Source organism: Colius striatus, chromosome 4, assembly GCF_028858725.1.
Source record: "Colius striatus isolate bColStr4 chromosome 4, bColStr4.1.hap1, whole genome shotgun sequence".
Lineage (NCBI taxonomy): Eukaryota > Metazoa > Chordata > Aves > Coliiformes > Coliidae > Colius > Colius striatus.
In genome coordinates, this window is record NC_084762.1 from 80,862,502 (window position 1) to 80,886,775 (window position 24,274).

The window sequence follows — 24,274 nt, forward strand, 5'->3', positions numbered from 1 at the left end:
GCAATTTTTTTTATTTCTCTGGAACAAGACAGGAAGGCATTGTTCCTTCTGCTATCCCGTAACAATGGTAGGCTACAATATTTGCACTGGAACAAATTTGATAATCCCCAGTAGAACCTCCAGCATGGCATTTTCCTGGAAACTAGTCTTAAGGTCTAAAAGTTGATGACAAGTTACAGTATTTGCTTATATTTTGTAAGTGATATATCAGTTTTCCTTCTCAAAGTCTGATTATATTTCTCCCGTACAAATATTTCAGATTTGTTCCAGATTTACTTTCCCAAATATAATCTTATGCCAATTCCAGCTGGTATTACATGATAACTCCTAAACATTTTTTGCAGGCAGTTATACTCATCCACGCATACACCCTATGAGAACAAGTCCTGAGGATTTTTGATGTCAAATCAAATGCATCTAACAGAATTGGTAAATTCTAGAACTCTGACCAATTGCAGTATACTAATGAAATTAATTATTAATGTTCATTAATATACCATTTTTGAAAAATGTGTCATTACTATGGCATTTCTAGTGTATGCACAATATAATTCATGTGAATGAAGGAAAACAATTGCAAGCTCTACTGTTCAAATATGCAACAATACACGATAAAATGCAACACTAGATGGCATTTTAAAGTATATTAGGTGAAGTAGCTAATAAACCACCTGTCCCCTTGTTATCTGCAAAGCTGCATCAATACACACAAAAATATTAATTTCTTGCATAAAATAGCATTTATGCATGACTGCCTAATTTGTTTGCCCAAATGGTTTGTACACAAACATGCAAGCTCAACAAGCAGATGCATACATATTTTAGCAGATACTTTCTTCACATTAGTATGTTATATTTATGCTATTTATGCAAAATCCTTTCAAAATGTTTATTGTGTGTTCTGTGCATGAAACGTAGAAAAGAGTAATTACAAGTCTAGAAGAACTGTTTATATTCCATCTTTAGTTCATCTAAGAATCTAATTGAAACACTTTGTTAATCAAAACAGCCAAAATTATAGCACACCAAAAGTACTTAAAATCACAGAATCTTATGGGCTGGAAAGGACCTCAAAAGATCATGTAGTCCAAACCCCCTGCAAGAGACACTCTAAAGCATTTCATACTTGATAAATTATAATATTTATACTATTTGTCTGGATTTTCACCATATGGCATTCTATCAATTCCTAGTAATTCTCTTAAGATTGGTCCTCCAGTTTTAAAGGTGAAATTGACTAGTTCTATGATGAGTATAAAGAAGTGAAACATTGTCCTTTTAGTTGTGAATCACATGTTCTGTCTATGAACAGTGATTGATTGTTATATTTAGCTAATACACATTCTAAAGTTTCACATTTAGATAGAAGTTTATCAGAACTTCCAATGGATTTCTTACTTGTTTTTCTTTCTAGTTTAATGTTAATTAACATTGGAGATTGTGTAATTTAGAAATCCCATTTTTAAACAATGTCAGTTCTAAATATAGTCATATTGGGAAGAAAATAAAAAATGGACTGAAGATTACCCTTTCATACTTAAGTACTTTGGTATCTGATACTACTCAGAGTTCAGAATTTATGCAAAAGTGAAAGACATTATATTTAGCAACTATTTATGCTTGAAGGTCATAGCACCTAAAAGCTATTGAACTGCCATTCTAAACTTCCAAGTAGACTTCTCAGTCTTACCAGAGTACCACTGATAACACTTTATTGTCTGTTAGGAGGTATACTCAAAGAAATAACAGTGTGTGGTTTTTATAAATGAAATCTTAATTGCAGTACAACTGTTCCATCTGTTTCCATATCGAAGTGTTCTCTGTGAACAAACTGCACTTTTCAATATTAGGCTTTGCTGTTATGATGATTTACATAAAATGTACACACTAATATTTTCTTTATATATGCTAATAATTATATATATAAAATGAATGTATAGATACACAAATGCTTTCATTCCTTGATTCAAGCATTCATCATGCTATTTGCTATAGTATTTGGACACCAAATGCAGCAGAGTGATGTCATGCTTTTCTTCTATTTCTCAGTATTTTTTACCCATTATCCATTTGTTCAGGGGGAAAACCAGGTATAGTCTTACTTCTTCAGTCCTTAACAATCTCAAATTCAAGTCTTTCTCATCTGCTTAGAAAATATGTAATGAATAGGCTTCATGAACTACTACATGTATATTGAATCATTGCAATTTTGAAATCCGTCTAAGAGAATGTATTTAGCATGTGACAGTTTTTCATCAGCTCATTAAGAATCAAACTTCATAATGGAAGCTCCCAAGTAAAAGATTTTTTTTTTTACTGACAAGATGAAGGCATTAGGATTAAAACTTCAGGTACTCTTACAGTATTCATTTAATAGGATTTGTTATTGAACAACAGCTAGATGGGAAATGAACAAATCACTATAAGAGTAAGAATTCCAATTTACCTTTACACACAGGTCTATGATCACTCCATGCAGCAAAAACTTCAGCTATCCTCTGACAGGTAATACTTTTTGAACCTTGTAGGACATAATCTTCATCACAGGAGAACTGTACTGTTGCTCCCAAGCTGAAATCCAAAAATGACATAAAAATAAGCTTTTAGGTTTTTTTACAAATAGATATCTATTTTTTCTTTTTTCCACCCATTCTTTTAGGTATCATGGTCCTGACCAGCAATGCAAACAAGTAATCTAGTTTACCTCTTTATACTACTCAGTTGTCTGGAAAACAAGTGACTGTTTTCTAACCCAACTTCTGACTTCCATACAGTAAAGGTTTGACAGACCTAAGCATTGTATAACAAACAGTAGTATTTATGTTAATTGAGACTAGGAAACAATGAGAAAGATATATAAGGAAATCACCTAGAAAAGCCAAAAGTCAAGTACAAGACTGAGGAAGAAATTCCCCCTTGAAACACTGTATTCCAGTGTAGACCTCAGGAGACAGATGACACTGTAAATATCTCCTGCTATTGATTTTTCTTGAGGAAGTCTGACACTTTTAACTTTGAAACCAGAGTGGCATTGGAAGAGAGAGGACAAAAACCCAGAAAAGGACTAGATATAGACAAAGTTTCATGTATTTTTTAAAAATAGTTTATTATTAATAGGAATTTCCTGTGTTAGTTTGGACTAGGAATGCATGATTGGAAATAGACAGTGATAGCTGGGTTTTGTGATTTGATTAGTAGGTTAAGATTTTAATTAAGATTAGCCATAAAGACTTGACTGTATATAAGTGGTGTGCTTTATCTTTCCAGTCTCCGAATGTAACAACTGGTAGACAATGAAAGTTACAGGGTGAATATGTGTATTTTCTCCCTTAACAACCACGGGTGTTAGAAGGTGTAAAGCACTAGGGCACAAAGACTCAATTATAACCTAACTAAACATAGATGTGTTGATACTCTGAAAACAGAAGAACAATCCTTATTCATAGGGAAATTCGGAAAAGAAAACATCATGGTGAAGTAAACTGCTTTTAACTACATTTGTCATTGTTCTTTTTTAAAGTTAAAAATTATTTTGTGTATATATACATCTGTATATGAGGCTTTTAAAAATCAATTCAGAAATTCAAATACCTCAAAAGGCCAGGTTTTTCTTTCTCTACTATTTCTTCTAAAACTGAACAGAAGAAGATAGATTCTTTAATTAACTACCTGTGCAGAAAAATAATTAGTTGTTGTTTTTTTTATTTTTTTTATTTTGGTACAGTTCCTTGAAAAATCTTCCCTCCTAGTCTGGTCATTGGGAAATCATATACTATCAATACTGTACAGTAGTAGGACATTTCATTCTAATTCGAACATATCAAGATATGAGATCACAGACTGATCAATTTGAGGAATTCTGCCTAGATTTACATTTATAGTCAATCAGGACCTGAATTCATTCTTTTTTCTGGGATAATGCTCAGAACAACTTATTTTCAGTTTTATTCTAATCAAAATATAAGATGACTTCTGTTTCAAAACACACTTTTTTGCATAGAATATTAGCTACCAGAACTTAGCAGTAGAGATTTGAAGCATGGTACAGCTATGAAGTTGTTCATTGCTATATACAGTACAGATGTTCATCATCAAAAAAGTAAAATCTCCAACAAGTTTCAAAAGCAGAATATATTCACCAAGGTGTCTGTGGATGCAACTAAAGGCTGGATTAGGTTCATTTAGTCCAGTCTGTTAACACTGAGAGTGATGAAAATTGAATGCTTGGAGAAAAACTTTAGAATACAGAAAATGTCTATAGTTCATCTTTTGGTCATTACAATATTTCAATAATTTATGATTAAGGAAAAAAAGTTATTTTTCTTTCAAAGTTTCATTTCCTTCAGAAATTAACTGGAGCTACTAATTTATTTGTCAATTTCAATTTCTAATAAAAGAAGCTATGATTGCCATTAGATTTCTAGCAAACTCCATGAACTTTCAGCATATTTTCATTAGAAAAATGTATGAGTAAGAGGGTTATACAAATTGATAAAACATTGTAACCTAGTATCTATTTTTGAAGTCTCGATCATCTGCCCCAAATTTGGGATACCTCTTTACAGAACACAAACTAAAAGCAGTGAGAAGCAATCTAAAATGAAGCTATAGAATCTCTACAGAATGCAAAAGAGCAGGTTTGAAAATTTGAACTTCATATGAAGATCATATGTGTCAAACTAACTAATTTTGAATTTTTTTGCTTTGTTATTTGAAAAATTCTTTCAACTGTTATTGTACAATAATGCAAGGAATCAAAACCTCAAGTAACAATAAATAATATTACTCTGCATTTTGAACTTAGATTTCTCTTGTATGTTTTGTGATGGATAGTTGAGAGAAACTAGATGAAAAAGGAGTTAATGCAGTTTGTTTTTTTGCATTGATGTGCAGGAAATACATCCAAATTTGTACATTGCAGTACTATTCTAATTCTGTGTAATCAACTGAAAGATACAATAAAGTACAGAAAAAAGTATTCTCCAAAATACATGTATTTCTGCCATATTAACATATTCTGTCTGCACCTGCCAACATACAATTTGAGAAAACACTATTTTTTGCCATATAAAAAAATCACTCCCAGAAATAATTCTACTCCTGAAGTCGGTTCATGTAAAAGACTTAATACTATGAATCAAATTTTCTTAACCTATTAACTTTCTACATATCTCTAATCCAGATTTTATTGTATGCAAGATACTGATAGAATCTACTGTGATGTTTTTGAGGGACACTAGGAGATTTGAGCTAAGCTACAGCATATGCCCATTTAAGGGCATGCATAGGAACAATTTGCACATCAGTTGATACATTCCTTTGAGATACTGCTGCAAAATATTAAGATCTTCAAAACATGTGGTTAAGAAAAATTTTTGACATGTGCTAAACAAACTAATGAACATACTAAGTTTCAGTTGTAGAAGATTTCCAAGCACTTTGGAGATCAGTAGTAATTCTGTGTAAACAGTTCTTAAGGTGTCACCTTTCCTCACAAAAAACTTTTATTGTCAGAGGCTTCTGCTTGAGAAAGGAACCAATTAACTGCTGACAAGTGAATCATGTGCTATTCCACTTTAAACTAGCCTCACATGTCATGCTGGAAATCATTTGAATTTTATTCCGTTTTCAGGATGTTTCAGAGTCTAGAAGTTCACTTTGCACATCTGTAGAGAAAGGTATGTGATTTGGAGAACGTTTGAGGAAAATTGGGAAACATGCAGTCAGTCAATGTGGTTACACTTCAAAGTCATTCTTCCAAAGAAATAATTATAAATTAATTTAGAATATAAAATGAAAGAAGAAGTTATTGCGAATTATGTAGTAACTCAACACATTGCTATAATAAATTGTCTTTAATATAAACTTCATATGCTTTCCTCTCGGAATAGAATCTGTGTTTTTAAGACCACACTAGCATTTTTGTTGCTGTCCAACAGCATTCACTCCTTTGTTGTGATCCAAGTTTAATCTGAATCTCATCTTTAACTACCTAGTTTGATTACGCTACAGAGTTAGAGAAATAGAGATAAGCTCACTCATACATTTCATCAAGGCCAAACTTTGAGTTCGTGGTGAAGAAACTTCATAACTGCTTAATAATAACTGTTTCATAAAAACATGTTAAGTATTATTTAGTTTGGCTGTGATTATTTCACTATAATCAAAGAAAAAAACAGCCTCCAAACCCCAACAATTAAAATAAACAAATCACACAAAAACTTTTTCTTTTATCCATCACATTTTCCTTATATTTTCTAAAGTGGCATTGATTACAAAAGTGGACATTCATGTGGAAAAAGTTTTGGATTTTACTGTATCACAGGTAACATAAAATAAGTTGTGGGAAATTCCAATAAAATGAAAATAAGTACATCTAAAATTTGAAGAAACTTCAAAGGAATGGAAGTTTTCTTTCTGAGGTAAGAAAATCTTTTTCAGTATAGGAAAAGCTGGTAGCTATTAGTAAGTCTTATTTGCTTTATTTTAACCTGTAAAGACTTGTTAGGAACAAATAGGCATCTAGTATGAGAAACAAAGACTTTAAACTTCAAAATATGGTTATAATGAATATTCACATTAGATAAAATATACAAACAGGTGAATCTGGAGTGTCAAGTGCCAAAGAATGTCATGAAATGCTACATCTTATCTTAGAGCTTGCATTATAGATTTTCTAACACTATGTAAGAATAAAGTAAAAATATAGGAATGTGCTGAGAGAGCAAGTAGTGTTTCTAATCAGAAGAGAAATTGCAATAAAATGCTCCAAAACCTATACCTACACGTTTGAAGAAAGCTAAAGAGAAAGGACAAGGGTTTGCTCTTCTCTCAAATAAATCAAATTGCAATGAAATTAGATTTTGATTGACCTTCATAAAGACAGATCTAAACCCGTTTCAAAATACTGTAGTTAAAAATTAAAGTATCCTAATTGAGATTTTTCACTTCCTTATCAGAAAGGGAGAACAAAAGAGTAACAAGTAAGGCTATTTCCTACATTAGAGAGAGAGAGACTTCAAGAAGGGAAATTGAAAAGTGTTCTGTTTTTCTCTCTGTCAGGTATAAGGCAACCTAGAAAAGATCTGCCATAGTACTGTACTTTTTAAACTAAATGTAAGCATTTTGTTTCAATTTATTTATTTTAAAGAACACTTACTTTGGAAGCTTATGAAGCAAATGAACAAATTACAATAATGACTAGAAATTAAACCAGGTTAATTTAAAAAACAGTTTTATTCAATCTGACAAAGGTTTAGTTTTCTTCATTTACATTATAAGACCTCTTTTCAAAGTATCAAGTGTTCTACTTGAGATAAATAGCATATATATACTACTAACTTTCACTAGTCCTTTTCTTTAGAATTACTAATCATTTTCACTCATCAAACCTTAGATAAGAAACCAGGTTATTTATCACTACTATGTGCAAGATTAATATAATTGAAAGAGTAATTTTTCCCTTTTTCAAGGCCTGTCAATAAAGTCATTAGAAATTGTGCAGGGGGGTGTGTGTGTGTTTATGTCCTTTCACTCTTTCTAAATACAATGGGTTTGCATTATATAGGAAGACTACCATAAAATGATGGAAAGACTCTATTTTTTGAAAAGAAACTAGTCCTCTCTGAGTTGTTTCTGAAATATACAGTCAGAATAGACCGTTCTGTTTAGGAGGTTTTTCCTTTGTGAGTTGATCTATGTGAATCTGCTTTAGCAGGGGAGTTAGACTAGATGATCTCTAGAGGTCATTTGCAATCCCTACCATTCTATGATTCTATAGGCTGTGATCTCATTGCAGGTATTGCATGAGATGGAACTTATTTAGAGAAGACTATCCAGTCCAGATTGGTTTTATCTTGAAAACAACAACAAAAGAAGAACCATGAAAATTCAAATATCTAATTGAAAGAAATTACTTTGAGGACAGCTTTCAAGCATAAATTTGAGTGGCAGTAAAGCCTTTGAGAAGCCTGTACTTCCAGATAATATTACTGTTTTGCAATTTATTAGGGAAACCTGAAAGGAAGTAGGCTTCCCATATTTTAGACTATTCATGGAATCTGCTGTTAATAGAAAGAGGATTAATTAAGTCCTGTTTTTTTAGGGTTTGTGGATTTTTTTCACTTTTTCTTACTTTACAAAAAGGTTGGCTTCATACCAATTCCAGGAAGTGATCAAAATAAGGATCAATTAAAATAAACCCCGAGTTCAGTTTGATCTGAAAACACAACCTTTGGTGGAAGGTGCAAAACACTTCCTTACTGCTACACATAAGACTAAGAGCATAACAATGCATCTCTTACATAGAAGCATGGAATGGTATGGTTGGAAGATACCTTTAGAGATCATCTAGTCCAGCCCCCCCGCATCTTTTATTTGGAACAAAAGCTTATATGTGGGGTTTTTTTAAATCAGAAAATATCATGATACTGAACATGTCTTTTCACTTCCAATTTTTTACTTCCAGTGGATGTGGTACGTGTAAGCCGTGTTCTTTTATAGCATACATTTTTAGTGTCCTAGTTATTTGGTTTTTTCCATTATAATGGGATGAAATTTATCTATATGTTATACATGCAAGCATTAAATAACACGTTTGTGGAAATTAATAGAAAAGTTGATTGGAATGCGGTTTACTGAGAAATTAGACCAAAAAAACCCACTTTAAAGAAAACACATTGGTTTTGATTTTTTTTTTTTATATCTTGTATTCTTTGTTCATTAATTTGAATGTCTTTTTGTTTTCTCAGAAATTAATTTGAAATAGGAAAGCTTCCATATTGTTGATGTAAACTGAAGAAAAGAAAGATGAATCATGATCATGATCATCATCATTAGATCTTCTTTGAGGTACTTCCCTTCAGATAATGACCTTCAGGTAGGTCCTTCAGTGGTTACTTGCTAAGACAGCATTAGAAAAGGACTTTCACTACCAAACCATACATCTCAGGTTAAGACATGAAAAGGTAGCCTAAGAAATTATTCCAGAAAGGATGACAGTTAAGCTAATGATTCAAAGTCTTAATTTTGAGAATTCCTATGGAAATACACCTACATGTATCAGACATCTATGTTTCTGAAAAATATATGGTAGAAAATGCAATATTCTTTATTAGATTCCAGTGAATGTTTCTAGAATAATGTCTGAAACCTGCTTTGTGAGATTTTATCATTCCTTTTGTGTTTCATTCAATTTTTCTATGTCCTTCACAAAAACATCCAGTACCACATGCATGCTCAATATTTGTAAATCTAATACTGTATTTGTGACAATATTATTTCAACTTACCTTCAATCCCATTTTTGCCAGATTAGCAGAGATATATACTTGCTTCTAAGTTGTTTTTTTATCTTCTTTGCATACTAACTACAGACTACATTGTATTACATAATTTTATATGGAATTCTATTTCATTTTTTATTAAGAAGTTCAGTTTTGAGTGAGTAGCTCAATAACAGCAATAAATTAACATACACATTTTCCAAGTTCAGTATTAGAGAAATGATACAATAGTAGGGTTTATATTTTACCTAAAATCTGAGCCTATTCGTTTTCCATTCTCTGGTTCTCCAGGATCTGGACACAAATTGGATGCCTGTTTAATACCTCCCTCATTTACTGCAAAAAAACAAAATAAACAAAAAAACATAATACAGCTTTTCAGATATACAGAATTAAGTAATTAAAAAGTATGAAAAAAATACATTATCTGTATTTAGGTCCTTTAAAATAGATTTTTTATAGACTATGATCACCCCTGCGGTTTCAATACACAAATTTCTCCTCCCTTTAATAAGTAAAGAAAGTATTTTCTGATTTATTGGGATTTTTTTCAAAATAATAACATATTTTTTTTTGCAAGATGTAATAATCAGCTATTTTGTTTGCTTGTAATATTAATGAACCCATACGGAAATGTTATTACTATTCCTTTACTAACATTATCATTTAAAAGATTGTTTATCAAGTTTTGAGCTGTAAGATTTTACTCTAAACGTAATCTAAGAAATGTCATCTCCACTAAGAGCTGACCTTTTTTCCTTGAATTATAATAAAACCTGAATGCATGGACTCCTGCTGAGAGAATTGTCCTTAATTACTTTTGAAAATGTAGATATCCCCAAAATATGATGATTGGAAGGTAAACTGAAAATACCAGCTTGATTTGCATGCATTCATCAATAAATTAAAATGGATCTTCAGAGAGAAACTTCCTGTGAACCTTTCAATGTGTTTTTCCAGAAACTTGTATGTAGCAATCTAGCTCTCAACATACTCAACCACCTCTTCACGCATTTATTTCAATGCATCATATACATTCTTGTAATTTTTACAGCTTCCAAAAGTATATTTTACAAAAATAATTTGAGGCCAAAATGATTCTACTAATTTCATATTTAATTTTTGAAGTTCGTTGAATAATGAGGTAGCAATTCTCCCCCAAAAAAACATTAGCCGAGGACATTGGTCTACTATTGCTTAGTAAATTTGTGGCCCAACAGAAGAATATTATTTAAAAAAATAAAAGTTGACATGAAATCAAGAGATTTATACTAAGCAGAAAGAGATTTTCACCTGTATTCATCTTTAGTTCTAGAGGACGTAGACCAATGGATTTATATTATTAGATTTGAACCTCACAGAAAAAGTTTGCACACAATGAGGCTAATCTCATTGTGTTGTAAATTGAATGTACCTGAATAAAAAAAAATGTAGTTACAACTATACTAATTTTAACCTAATTTCAGGACAGTATCAATCAGAATACAAAAAAAGCTGTACCATGTCCTAGGTTTTTCCAACAGCAAACCAAGGCCATCTTTGTTCCTCTGCATCTCTATGCTAAAGAGATCTTGGGGCAAGGAGAGTTCTTCCTTAGAACCTTTCCATATTACTGGATTTCAGTCTTTTCCTCCCCCAATACTATTAGCTGTGATAAAAGCAGTTTCACTATAGAAACCAAAGTTCCAGTTTGTGTTGTAATATTGTTGGAATATATTTCTCTCTAATGATTACAATTTCAGAAACTACATTTCACAGGGATATTTAGCAGGAACTTGTTGGATGAACATTTACAATGAATTCTCTCTTTGAAATATCTGGATGTGTTTCTATAGTTCCAAAGTCTATATCAAGATGTGAGAAATTCAGAATCATCATAAATGGCCTGTATATAGAGCGAAGGCCTTAAAACTTTGTCTAGACAGTTAGGATTCACTAAGCAATGCAATTCTACTTGAGAATAAGCAGGGAAAAGACAGCTTCTCAGTTTTATGATAGTCTGTTAACTTTATGACATTAAAAATATGTAAAAATTATATTTAGGAAACTATTCATTATTTCTGATAATAATATTAAATAAATTAAGATAAAATGGTGTCATTTTTGGACTGTATCATATATCTATGTACACAGAATAATTTTTAAATGAAAACACAGTAAAAATATTTCCCTTTATTGTAATTAATGTTTTAATATTTAAATTATTTTATTTTTGTAGACTATATTTCCCCAAGCACAAGTTATAGGGTGTTCTACTGGATTTCAAAGCACAAGAACTATAATATACTTCAATTTCTACAAAAATTGGAAGTTTGAAAATCCTATTCTGTTTAGACATCTTCTATATAATGTTCCAATCTTAAAATACTTTAAGAAACTGATTTTTAAATGATAAAATATGAATTTTTTAATAGTTAAAAACAAAAATACATCAACTTATGTTGAAAAAGTCAATAAAATAATTACAGTGCTTAAATTAATACATATACCACAGTAAAAAGTAGAAGTCATTAAACTGATTTCTGACTTGATCGCAAATCCATTCTTATTTCTGTTAAGTACTTAGTACATTTTATTATTTTCTATTGATGTTAGTGTACCGGACAAAGCTTGAGTTTTCAGTTTACTGAAATATGTCTTTGTGCCGCTCCTCAGATATCTGTCTATCTACATTTCTTTGTTTTACCCCCCAAGACAGTTTAATGACAATAAGCAATGAAAGAGTTTCCTAAATTGTCCTCTTGGGAAAGCATACATTCACTGTCTGCTCGTGAAACTGGAAGCAAGAAGTTATTGAATTTTAACTCATATGGAAGATATATACATGAGTAATGTTAGATGGTAATTTCTAAAGACATTACTAATACAAGATATAATGTAAAATAGGTATTCAGTGATCCTTGTTTCCATTAAAAGTTGAATGTTATTTGTTTCATTTTTTAAAGGACCTTATCTGTCACTGTAAAGCAAGTACAAGTCCATCTGAGGCCACACACCTTTTTATCTAGTCAACAACTAAATACATAGGCTTTTCATGAAATACTGCCTCTTCAGTTTCAGATACCAAAGGTACCAAAGTGACTAGCTAACCGAATGCCAGAGTAAGAGTCAGTTAGTTAGTTCTGACAAGTTTGTGTTCACTGAAGGTACAAATAGCAAGATTTTTCACTTTCACTTATTATTGACTCATATAGGTCATCTACTTTGAAAAAAATAATAAAATGAGATACAGGTCTTTTCAGCTTTACATAGAATAGCATAATAAATAAGAAATTATATAAAGACTTTAAAAATATATTGATAAATTTCATCACTAATTTTGTAACAACGACCTTTAGATCAGATATATTGCAAGTGTCTGATACTTCACTACAAATATTCTACAATTCTTATTAATGTTTATATAGTGAAATATTTACCAATTTGAGCAAAACAAATTTATGGAGAAACAATCTATCAGTCATTGTAATATTTTCATTTGTAACTCTAGATCACAGATGAATCGTCAGACAGAGACCTTGGTGATGGATCTTATAAACACTACTGCTATTATATTACCATTATATTTTTGTTATATAAACAGTCTACTTTCCAGACAGCCAGTATGTATTAAAAAAATAGTTGTTTTTAAGTGACCTGATACAAAGTTTTCAAACAAACCAAAAATGCCTTATGGAACTATTTCATTGATGCAGTTTACATTACGGAACTATTTAGTTGATGTAGTTTACAGAAAAATTGAATATGGCAATATGTTACATTGTAAAAATGGAACAGAAGTGTGTTTTGCTTTATTTTTTTTACTTGATAAATACTAAATGTTGTTGCTGTTTGAAAAAAAGTCACATCTAATAAGCTGACAGTTTAAAATCTAAAGCTGAAAAAGGCATTAAAAGTTATACCTCCGTGCCCTGCTAAATTCTGGAAATTGAATCCACCACTGACACATTAAACAAAACCAATAATGCAAATGTATCCAACATAAAGATCTTAGAAAGCAAGTACTTTCACTCCTGTGAGGAATAATGAAATGTAACATAAGCAGACATAGGCTAAGCACTTAGTTCTTCTTCTTCTAAATATTTAAAATGTGGTTCTAGTCCAAAAAGGAACTCTATAAAAATGGCATGTCCTTTGCAGAATAAATCCTCTTTCGTGTATTTGGGATCGTATCTTTTTAATTTATATTAGAAAGTTTCCTATCTTCTCCTTTTGAATTCATCTGCACTTGGTCTTCTAAGATGCAAAGCACTCACAATTTCACTTTTTCTGTAATTAAAACTGAAGGCACTAAGCAGCTCTAGAATTTGTAAAACTACAGTTAATCAGTGCAAAATGTCAAAGTCAAGGAAAAAAATTTCAGAAAGACGTCTCATGTGTCGCTGAAAAAATATATGATTGCACATTTAGAAATGAAGAAGGGCTTTGATTTGTATAGCCTTTTGCTGCTACTGCTAGTTTTCAATTAAAAGAACATGTCAGTTGTTCATAACGAAGATTTCAGCTGACACCTGGAAGGCTAAGTATTTATTTCTCTGAAAATACTGTAAATTTATTCTGAAATTACTGACAAAATAACATTTCTTTATACAATGCCAGATTTATAGAAAGCCTGTCTTTAGAGTAGGACCATATTTAACTATTCACCATGCAGATTGGAGAAACAGGTTAAAGTCAGTTATCAGATATACATAAACAATTTTGAAAACACACAAACAACACAGACAGCACAAACTTCACTCTTGCACTAGGAAAAAGTAACAAAAAAGGAGTACACTCACAGATAGAAAACTTGTTGCTGTTGTCTTTCCCTGGAAACAATTTAAATCCTCTAGATTTAAAATCTATGGCCTTTTTCACTAGTTAAAAAAACAAACAAAAACACGAATCAGGCAAAACAGTCTAAAATATTTCATTTCATTTGATAAATTTAATGATGAAAGTATATAAAAATTAGAGTACCCGCTACCTAACAAGCCCATATTGTGTACTTCTGGTGGAAAACAGTTTACAAACACAAGTATTGACAACAATTTGTACACCTGATAAAATAAAGAAATAAGATTTATAGCTCCCACAAAACCAAGAGAAAAGAATATGGCCAAAAGTGTTTATTTCCACACAACATATAGTTGTGTGAAACATTGTCATATTTTTATGGAACGTGGAAAATGAAAAGAATGATAGATATACTTTCTTTAGAACAGTTCAACCGTTGAATCTTATTTGATGTATCTTTTGTGTTAGGAAATAATAATGCTTTCCCCTTCTCCCTCCATTAAAAAAAAGAAAAAGAAAAAATCCTACAGAATACTGTTATATCTGCCAACTGAAAAATCATCAGCCTTTTAAAAAAACATACTATAACATTTTTTTAAACAAATGATTTTTTAGTAAAATTTTAATTCAATTTTTCTTTGAAGTGATAGAGAATTTAAAAGTAAAAAAAGTCATCCCTGACATCTTATGCAAAGTACATTGAAATCTAAATATATATGCTCAGATTTGAGTTTTGTTAGCATCCAAGCAATACAGGACATATATTAATCCACATTTATCCTGAAAAGGTTTAATCAGCAGTAAAAATATTGGCATTTTTTGTCAACATATTTTGCCTTTTTACTTTAGATTTTAAAATTTATATTAGAAGTCAGTATAATGTTTAAGAACAAGACAGAAGCAAAAGCTGAAAATTTGCAATGTTTTAGTAAGCAAAAAGTCATAAAAGTAATAGACCAAAATACATTCTATAATCATGTAAATTATCTCCCCATTTCAAAAGGATGTCCACTAGTTTTTTTTCAAAATCTACCTTAGCTAGGTTCCTAGCTTCAGTACAGAATAATAATTTTTATTCAGGAAATACTAAGACTTTATTATTTGTATTTAGATCACACATACAGAACTGCAATATTTTGATGACAGAAGAATCACTGTTTATTAAATGAAGCATACCAAGCTAATATTCAGGTTTAATTGCAGAGATTTGGATTTAAAAAAAAAAAAATAAAATACAGCCTACTATTTTGCTATTGGTTCTGCACCTGGTCTCCCTATTTTGAAAATTGTTACTTGTAAAGTGTAATATTGAAAGTAGTTTTCTCGAATTCTAATCATAGATTCATAGAATCATACAATGGTAGGGTTGGAAGGGACCTTTAGAGATCATCTAGTCCAACCCCCCTGCAGAAGCAGGTTCACCTAGATCAGGTCACATAGGAATGTGGCCAGGTGGGTCCTGAAGACCTGTTCCAGTGCTCCATCACCTTCACAGTGAAAAAGTTTTTTCTTAGGTTTAAATGGAACTTTTTGTGTTCCAGCTTCATCGCATTACCCCTTGTCCTGTTGCTAGAGATCATATAGAAAAAAGGGATGCCCCAACCTCCTGACACCCACCGTTTAGACATTTGTAAATAAGATCTCTCCTCAGTCTTCTCTTTTCTAGACTAAACAGCCCCAGTTCCCACAGACTTTCCTTGTATGAAAGATGTTCCATTCCCCTGATCATCTTGGTGGCCCTGCGCTGGACTCTCTCTAGAAGTTCACCGTCTCTCTTGAGCTGAGGAGCCCAGAACTGGACACAGTAGTCCAGATGAGGCTTCACCAGGGCAGAGTAGAGGGGGAGAAGAACCTCCTTTGACCTACTGGCTACTCTCTTTTACTTCTGTAAAACTCTTTATCTTGAGATGGCTTTATGATGAAGACAGTTAATCCAGGAAAAGCATGTGGTGTCAATATATTTTTGAAACAAAACCAAAACTTTGTAGATATCAAAAGGTAAGAGTTAATGAAACTTTTTCTTTCAGTTACTAAACTAATTTTGCTCTAAAAAACTCTGTCAGGAGGCTTTATAGATTAGATATATTTAAAGATATTTTATGCTATATATAAGCAAACACTGCTGATGAAGATAGAGATTAAAGGGACTAGGTCTATGAGAAGTTAATGCAAGAAGATAGTACATCATTAAAGAATTTTTCAGCACCTATTAACTTCATATAAAATCAATGAATAGTCAAATAAACCCTCAGACATGGCATAAATAGCATAGTATCAAAATACTTTGTCTTTTTATAAATAAAAATAGCCATTACTATACAAGTGTAGAACAGGGGAAAATAGCATTCTACTAAGAAAGACAATTTGTAGGATAGATATTGGACAGGATGATAAATACTCGTACAGTTTTGATGGAAAAGAACATACTTTCTTCTAAATACATAGAGGCTTTTCTCTTAAAACACAAAATAAAAATTGCCTTAGGTATCATTATAGTGTACTAGTCGTTCAAAATAATAGTTCAAACATTGCTGATGGTTCTGGGAAATATGTTGTGAGTTTCTTTTTTGTTTTTTGCAGAAGCACAATATATCTGTTGTGACTTTTAAAAAAATTATTTGTTTTAAACTTTTAATACAAGAACCTCTCTCCACTATAACACATCCAAATTAATTGAAGTCCATAAGTAATTCTATTCTTAGTGGAAGTCAGAAATCCAAGACTGTCTTTGTGAACACATTTATTTAAGCGAGAGATTTTTTTATTATTATTTCTGTCACTTTGCCAAGGCTATTAAATATGTGTAGGAAAACAAGAAATTCAAGGTCTCTGAGGCATCTTTACACTACAAGAGAAGAATTTTGCTTTTTGATGGCTTTGTATGTTGATTTATTGAACAATAGATTCTGAAAACACCGTGAAGGAGTAGCTATAGAAATGTATTGGGTCCATACATACCATAATAATCTGTCAGACTGCATATGCATATTCATGTCCATACATAAAAACCACCTTAACAGCATCAAAGAATCCCTTACTCAAAACACTATATATACATAAATAAATTAATTAATACTTGTTAAACTAGTTATTTTTCACATGTCAATGTGGAAACCAGTGAGGAAATTTGTAACTGTTCAAAACCAGGTTTAGCATACACAGAATAGTAAGTACTGAAAGTGGATTTCACTTTTCAGAATTTCAGATGGTGGATTTATGTCAGCAAACAGTGCCATTGTAGAAATCTAAATTAGTTTGAACTTTGATATATTCATTTGTCTCAATACAAATATTTCAAACACGATGAGACAGCTAAGTATGGTCAGATTAGTATGTTTCTATATTTCTGAACAACCAAGTTCCAAGGAAATAAATTAGTTAAAGAAAGTAGGGACACTGTTGAGAAGGCATTCTTGTGTAGATAGAAGTTAGCAATAAGATTCTCCAGTGCTTTGGAGAATAATATTGCATAAATTAAAACAGGTATGAAGTCAAAGCTTCCTTTTTGCCCTGTCCTTCCATCCATTTCAGGATCAATCAAAAAATAAAACTGAAGGCAGAATAAGGAAATTAAATTATTCCGAGAATAAATTTAATAAACTATTTCTACAATACAATAAATGTTCAATATCACTTTCATATCATTAATTATGCAATTGAAAAGACTATAAAAATCTATTTTAAAGATAATAAGTTTTTTTTAAAGCTATCCGATATAACCACCTGTCCAGTGCAAAAACAAGAGAAGAGATGTCTTGTAGATTGGTTTGTTTGTTTTAAATTTATGAAGTCTACAAGTTTGGGTGTTTTTATTTTCTATTTTTGGAAGGCAGGAATGCTGATGCATATATCCTATCTAAGAATGTCTCTGACAATCCTGAATGTATTTTTGATAATGTGACCTGATGAAACAAAACAGTAGCATCAGAACTTTGTTACACTGAATCAGAGATTATGTAAAAAACCCTGAAAACCTGAAAACTATTTAAGCATCCACCTTGGAGCTTACATTCAACACTGCTTATGTTTTTTGTTGTTTTAGGTTTTTTTTTTTTCCTGTTCAAATAACTTTAATACAGAATAGAATATTATAATCTATGCAATTTAGAAGACTCAATGTTTACTGTAAAATACGGATCTGAATTCTTGAGGAGGGAGGATATGAATAGTCCTGGTAATAGAAGTAGTCCAGCTAGGAGGTTTGCATGACAAACTGCTGAGTGAATACTATGCTGACAGACAGACCAGACTCATGTATGCTTTTCAAGTAGTGAATTTACATATAAACTGAAATATGATTGGAATAATTTTGTTGAAGTTTTTGACCAAAATAGTCTCTCATGTAAGATAAGGGAGTTTCAAGTACTTAAAGGCAAAGTTTTGCACAGAAGAAAAAATGATATTGTCTTAATTATTTTTGATAAAAAAGTTGTGTAATTCTGTATTTTTATGCATATAGACTACATAAAAACACTTGTGAGAGAGAATTAATCTAAATTATTTCTAGATTTTAGTCTTTAGACTAGGTATTGCATTCAAAAAAGACCTCAGGTAAAAAAGAATATGTGTACATACATCTGAAGCATGTATATTATTAAAAAAAAAAAAAAAATTGAAACTACATTGTCCCAAGATTAATCTTTTCCTTTTTCTCACAAGACTTAGAGAGAAAAGTTCATCTTCCCATTGAATTTCAATTCTCAAAATTCTTCCCACTACACTACTATTATTTAGAAAATAAAAATCAATACCATTTATTCAGTTCAGGTGTTAGGAAACACAGGTTCACATTAAAAACATTTGTAGATGTAGAATTACAAGATCTTCTGCAGTAAGTATATTTCATGGATTTCTATTATCATAGAAATAATGAGTAATTAACTCATTAAATGCTTTCTGTAGAGACAAAAGATTTTTGTTTGGAAGAACTAATTCTGTCTGCTGCAGAGCCAGTAATTCACTGATTGCTCAAGAACTTCAGTCTCGACAATTTTACTTGCAGCACCTGCTATTTCTAATAAGAGCAACAAGAGTCTGATACACTCTGGCCTTCAGTGCTCTTGCAGATATTCTAAATAAATAATGCATAACCCTTCCAGTTTATCTTGGGCATCTGTCAATGCATGACGTTTATCTTAATGTTTATCTACATGCACAGAACACCCACAACCTGAATGCACTGAACTTACTACTCATATACAGGTCAGTTCCTTTTCCTTTTGTGTACACATCATACTCACTATGTGTGATATAACTGATTTTCAAACCCTGCCAACATAAGTGCTAGATACTCTGATATCTTTGAGATCACCACTTTAAGGGATTGCACAAATGGAGTGGGGGTGAGGTGGGAGCTGGGGGAAGATATAGCAACTCATTTAGTTTTTTTGTTGATGTCACTTTTGGCTCCAGAAATTTAAATTATCATTTTCTAAACCTAGCAATTACCTAACTAAACTTCACTGTAATCCAATACACTGATCAATGTGGCACTGTGTTCTAGAGCATTTCTGCACCTTGAAAGTTGGCATTGGAGGACATGAATCTTCATCCGTTTTTGTAATACAGCATCAACTGCAGAGGTTAATTCTTAAATGTGAAGAACCATTCAGAATCTGAACAATTAGACCATAAAGTGGTGAACTTTACTATTCCTCTTCTCCCCAATCCCTGCCTCTTTCAACTAAAGTGCCCAGGTCAAAGCAGATTATATAGAAGGTTTATACTTCAGATTACTGAATTACTGCACCAAATTATTGTACTAACATATTGCATTAGTACAAAATGTAATAAATATTTACTTCATGAATATACAACATTTTAAAGATAATGATGTGGTGAACAATTGAATGATTAAAATAGTGAAAATGAAGTTTTGATTCTATGCTAAAATTAGAGTATGTTTAAATACAGTTACTGCTCACTATAATCTATAAATGAGATAAAATTAGACTTTTTATTTTCTTTCACGTATCTTAGTTTTGCTGACAATTTTTAATATTATACATTTCCATTTTACTTGTGCTAATTCTCAGGCACACTTTTTATCTATGGATCAAAACCTATGATAATTTTCAGAGAACAATATGATATAAACTATGTATAACTTAACATGCATTTGAAAATTTCTCATTGGGTTATTACCTCTGTTGAAAATACATTTATCAGCCACATAATGCAAAAATCCTCCTCTTTACTGAAAAGTATTGTTAGCATTGAGCATACACGAAAGTTTGTTACTGAGCTATGTAATTTATCAACAAAATTATACATCAAATCCTCTTACTTTATAATATTTTCATTAAAATGTATAAAAAATTTCTGTGGAAAGTCCCAATTAATATAAAGAAAACTGTATAATAAAGAAATGCAATGATGACCTAAATTATGTAAAATTAGTCAGGAAATGTATTTAAACAAACTTTCTAAACACAATTTAAAAGTATATATAGAGAAGTTATTCAATATATTGGTATGATTTAAAAAGGATGAGGATTTATAGTTATTTTACACTAATGGTCTTAAAAATTGTCAAAATTATAGTTTTTCTACTGTATTCTACATTATGTGTACCTCATCTAATTTTGAAAAAAATTATTTCCTAGAAAGTAAATATGGTTAATATGTATATTTAAAAAAGTATAATTACATGAATAATATTTTTTTTTTATCATTGTAAATTGGGAATACCTGATAGTATTTTTTTTTTTTTCCCTGGTTCAATTTTTCCTGGCTATTGTTAAGGTCAGATATCAAAAAGCATAAGGTAAGGTGTGACAATTAAGTGTTCTTAAGGAATAAAGGGGAGAGGAGAGAGAAAAAATGAAGGCCTTATAAGAAAGAAAAAACAGAACTGAAAATGAAGAAAGAGAATGGAAATATCTGTAAAATGAATAAGATTTTGAAACAAAAAGCTAAGTGAAATCATCAAAACAGATCTATAATCTTCAAAGTGAGCACATTATTAAAAATTTGCAAATGCTTGGTAACACTTCTGTCCTTTAGAAAGAGAACAGAAGCTCACTGTAGTGAAATATGTTGGAATCTAAAGTTATCTTGAAGATAAATGGGATTTAAGAGGACAAGGATAACATTGAGTCTCTTTTAGAATTGCTATATGATGATTAGAGTCTTCCATTCAGATTTCCTGGTACTATGTGAGTTTGAGTTTGATAAGCAATTTTTTTTTCTCCAAACTTAGTAGTTCTGCTTTAGATTGACTTATCCATATTTCATTTATGAATTAATAACTGTAGCAGTGGTGTTTTTACATGGCTAGTAGCTTATACTTTTGTCTGTATAGTATAGAGGTCTTCAGGCTGGATATTGTCTTAGAATGCAGGATTTCTTAATGATATACAAAAATCAATTAATTCTTTAGAATACTTTCAGTCTTTCCTCTGTTGCTTTTGTGTTGCATACAGTTTTTACCTCTTTGTGACTTTCTTGGTGCATATAGTTATATACCTGCCCATTGCAAATATTAGTTTCATTCAGAAAAAAACCCAATATTTTTATTGATTTTTATTTTTAATGTAAGAAACTAAAGCACTGTTAACCTGCCTCCACTGATTATGATTGCTAGATAAAAATATATGCTCAAACTTTATGTATATTCCTTGAAAAAAAAAAAGACTGACTACTATAAATTGTTTATAGTGAGTTCTTTTTATGTGATAGGAATTAGTTCTTATTTATTTCTGGAGTAGAAATCCAGGTAACTACAACGAAGAAAAACCCGCCACTGATTTGACTGGATATATCTAATTTTCAATCACTTCACAGTAATGCAGTAGAATTGTGGAGTTTTTAATTTTACGCTTGTTTTTTGAAATTATTAAATTCACAGTCCTTTTAAAAAACCTCTGAAGTGTAATATCATGTCAGTAAAAGTAAATATCAGACTTATGTTTGCCACTGTTACATCAAAGTTTCTTCTCAGTTATATGACAGAAGAGAAACCTCTGCTGTATTAACATCATTAGCTTTGATATTTATTTTATTCCTTTTTCTATTCTACCTTAAGATTTATTTAGAGATCTTTGTTCTCTGTTGCCACTGAACACATTATTTTCAGGGTTATTTAATTTGGGTGGATGTATGTTTCCATGTTAAAAGGAATGGAATGGAATGGAATGGAATGGAATGGAATGGAATGGAATGGAGAAAGGAGAAAGGAGAAAGGAGAGAGGAGAGGAGAGGAGAGGAGAGGAGAGGAGAGGAGAGGAGAGGAGAGGAGAGGAGAGGAGAGGAGAGGAGAGGAGAGGAGAGGAGAGGAGAGGAGAGGAGAGGAGAGGAGAGGAGAGGAGAGGAGAGGAGAGGAGAGGAGAGGAGAGGAGAGGAGAGGAGAGGAGAGGAGAGGAGAGGAGAGGAGAGGAGAGGAGAGGAGAGGAGAGGAAGGAGTTCATTTGGAAGGGACCTACAATGATCATATAAACCAACTGCCTGTCTACTCCAAGGCTAACCAAAAGTTAAAGGATATTATTAAGGGCACCATCAAAATGCCTCTAGCATTTGAACATATACCTCTTAGCACAACTTTAGACAGTAGAAGTGTGCTATAAAACACAAGAAAAGTTCTAAAATGCATCTCATGACATTTGCATATATGGAAATGCATATGCATATATGTTCCATAACCTTAAGAAAGAAAAGATTCAGTTGATATGAATTATAAAATAATTCAATAGCACTAGCAGCATTACTAAGCTCTGAGTTCTTATTCTATGAAACAGAGATAGTAGAAAAGACAAAAAATGTCAGATTGTCCTTTAATAGCACTCAAATACTTACACAAAAAATAAACAAGGGAAAACAATCACATTTAATTTCTTTCCTGATTTCACATCTGAAGATGACAGAACATCCTAGGAACTGTGATTGTAGTATACACATGAATTGAGACTGAATTCTCATCATTTGAAGCTTCTAGATTTATCTGAACTTAAGTGGTTAGGGACTTTCTTTTTTTTCTCTCCACTTCTGAATAGAGAGATACACTTTCCTGAGTCTGAGTGCTTAGTTTCATTAGAACTAAAAAAGATGCCATGTTCCTCTTCCAAGTATCATATCTAAATATATTTCTCATTAGTCTATCAAGCTGCATGTTGAAAGAAAGTTTTTCACCCATCTGCTCATTTTCCCAGAAGTCTTCATTGTCTGAATAACGAGAACTCTTCTTCCTCCTCTTCCTAATGTATATATTTACATACTCATTTGTCCTTTTTTAAGTTCTTCACATACTGGTATTCACTTCCTGAAACACTTATTCTTTCACTCTGTCTTAGATTTTCTTTTTTAAGGTAGAATGATCAGAACCATGTAACATCACTGTACCTTTTTTATCCACCTGATTCAGTCTGAATTTTTTTTCATGAAGAAATTATAATCATATTTCTCATGTTATTTCATATTCTCATGTTATTTCATGTTATTGCCTTAGAAAATGATACTTGTACTTCCCTATCTCTACTGGAAGTATTTCACCAAATGTATCTAGAGTTCCTTTTTCCTCTCTTAAATAATCAGAACACAAAACCTTTTTTTCTGTTTCCAAGTAATAAATTTAGAGAAGAAATTCTTCAGCCAGCCTTTGACATAGCTTGCAATAATTTTTGAAATCCAGATAGTAACTGTGGTGGACTAATTTACACCTAGCAGTTTAATTTTAGATAGCTAGATTCCTCTTGCTCTCTCTACAAATATCTTTTGCCCATATACCTCAGCAACAATAATACTTTAGGAAACAAAACAGTACTGTTATTGTTTACTCATTCTGAAATATTCTCAGAACAATACTATGGAAGCCAACAGTACTATACTTATTCTGTAGATATCCTTTTGTATGAATGTTAATTTATCATAAATTAGCATTATTCTGGTCTCACTTCAACATTCTTAAAAAAGCCTGCAGTGTAGACTACATACACAGTACATTCTTAGCATTTTAAATATACATGTATACAATATATTGAGTTTCAGCAAACTATATTTATGATATTAAATTTTAAATTAATTTTATTATATTAAATTAATTAATTTTCATAGATTTGGAAGAATACTTCTTGAACTATTATTAAGAGCACAGGAAAAAATATATTTCAAAAATTAAACTAATTTTTAATATCTATTAAATTGGGAAATATTTTTAAAGGTATTTATATAAACTGCTTAAGTATCTCTTATATACGGTTTCATGGTAATTTTATATGC

General features: G+C 31.3%; 1 protein-coding gene across 3 annotated transcripts in view; it reads right to left on the reverse strand.

Annotated features, from left to right (window-relative positions):
- CSMD3 (CUB and Sushi multiple domains 3) overlaps positions 1-24,274 on the reverse strand; it is a 611,954-nt gene that overhangs the window by 338,952 nt on the left and 248,728 nt on the right. For 2 of the 3 annotated variants that reach the window (XM_061994595.1, XM_061994594.1), the window contains 3 exons: positions 14,065-14,142; positions 9,532-9,619; positions 2,447-2,571 (listed from right to left, as the gene is read on the reverse strand). In XM_061994595.1, the coding sequence (XP_061850579.1) occupies positions 2,447-2,571; positions 9,532-9,619; positions 14,065-14,142 (291 nt within the window). The remainder of the gene's footprint in view (positions 1-2,446; positions 2,572-9,531; positions 9,620-14,064; positions 14,143-24,274) is intronic. The other variant, XM_061994596.1, reaches the window with a different exon arrangement.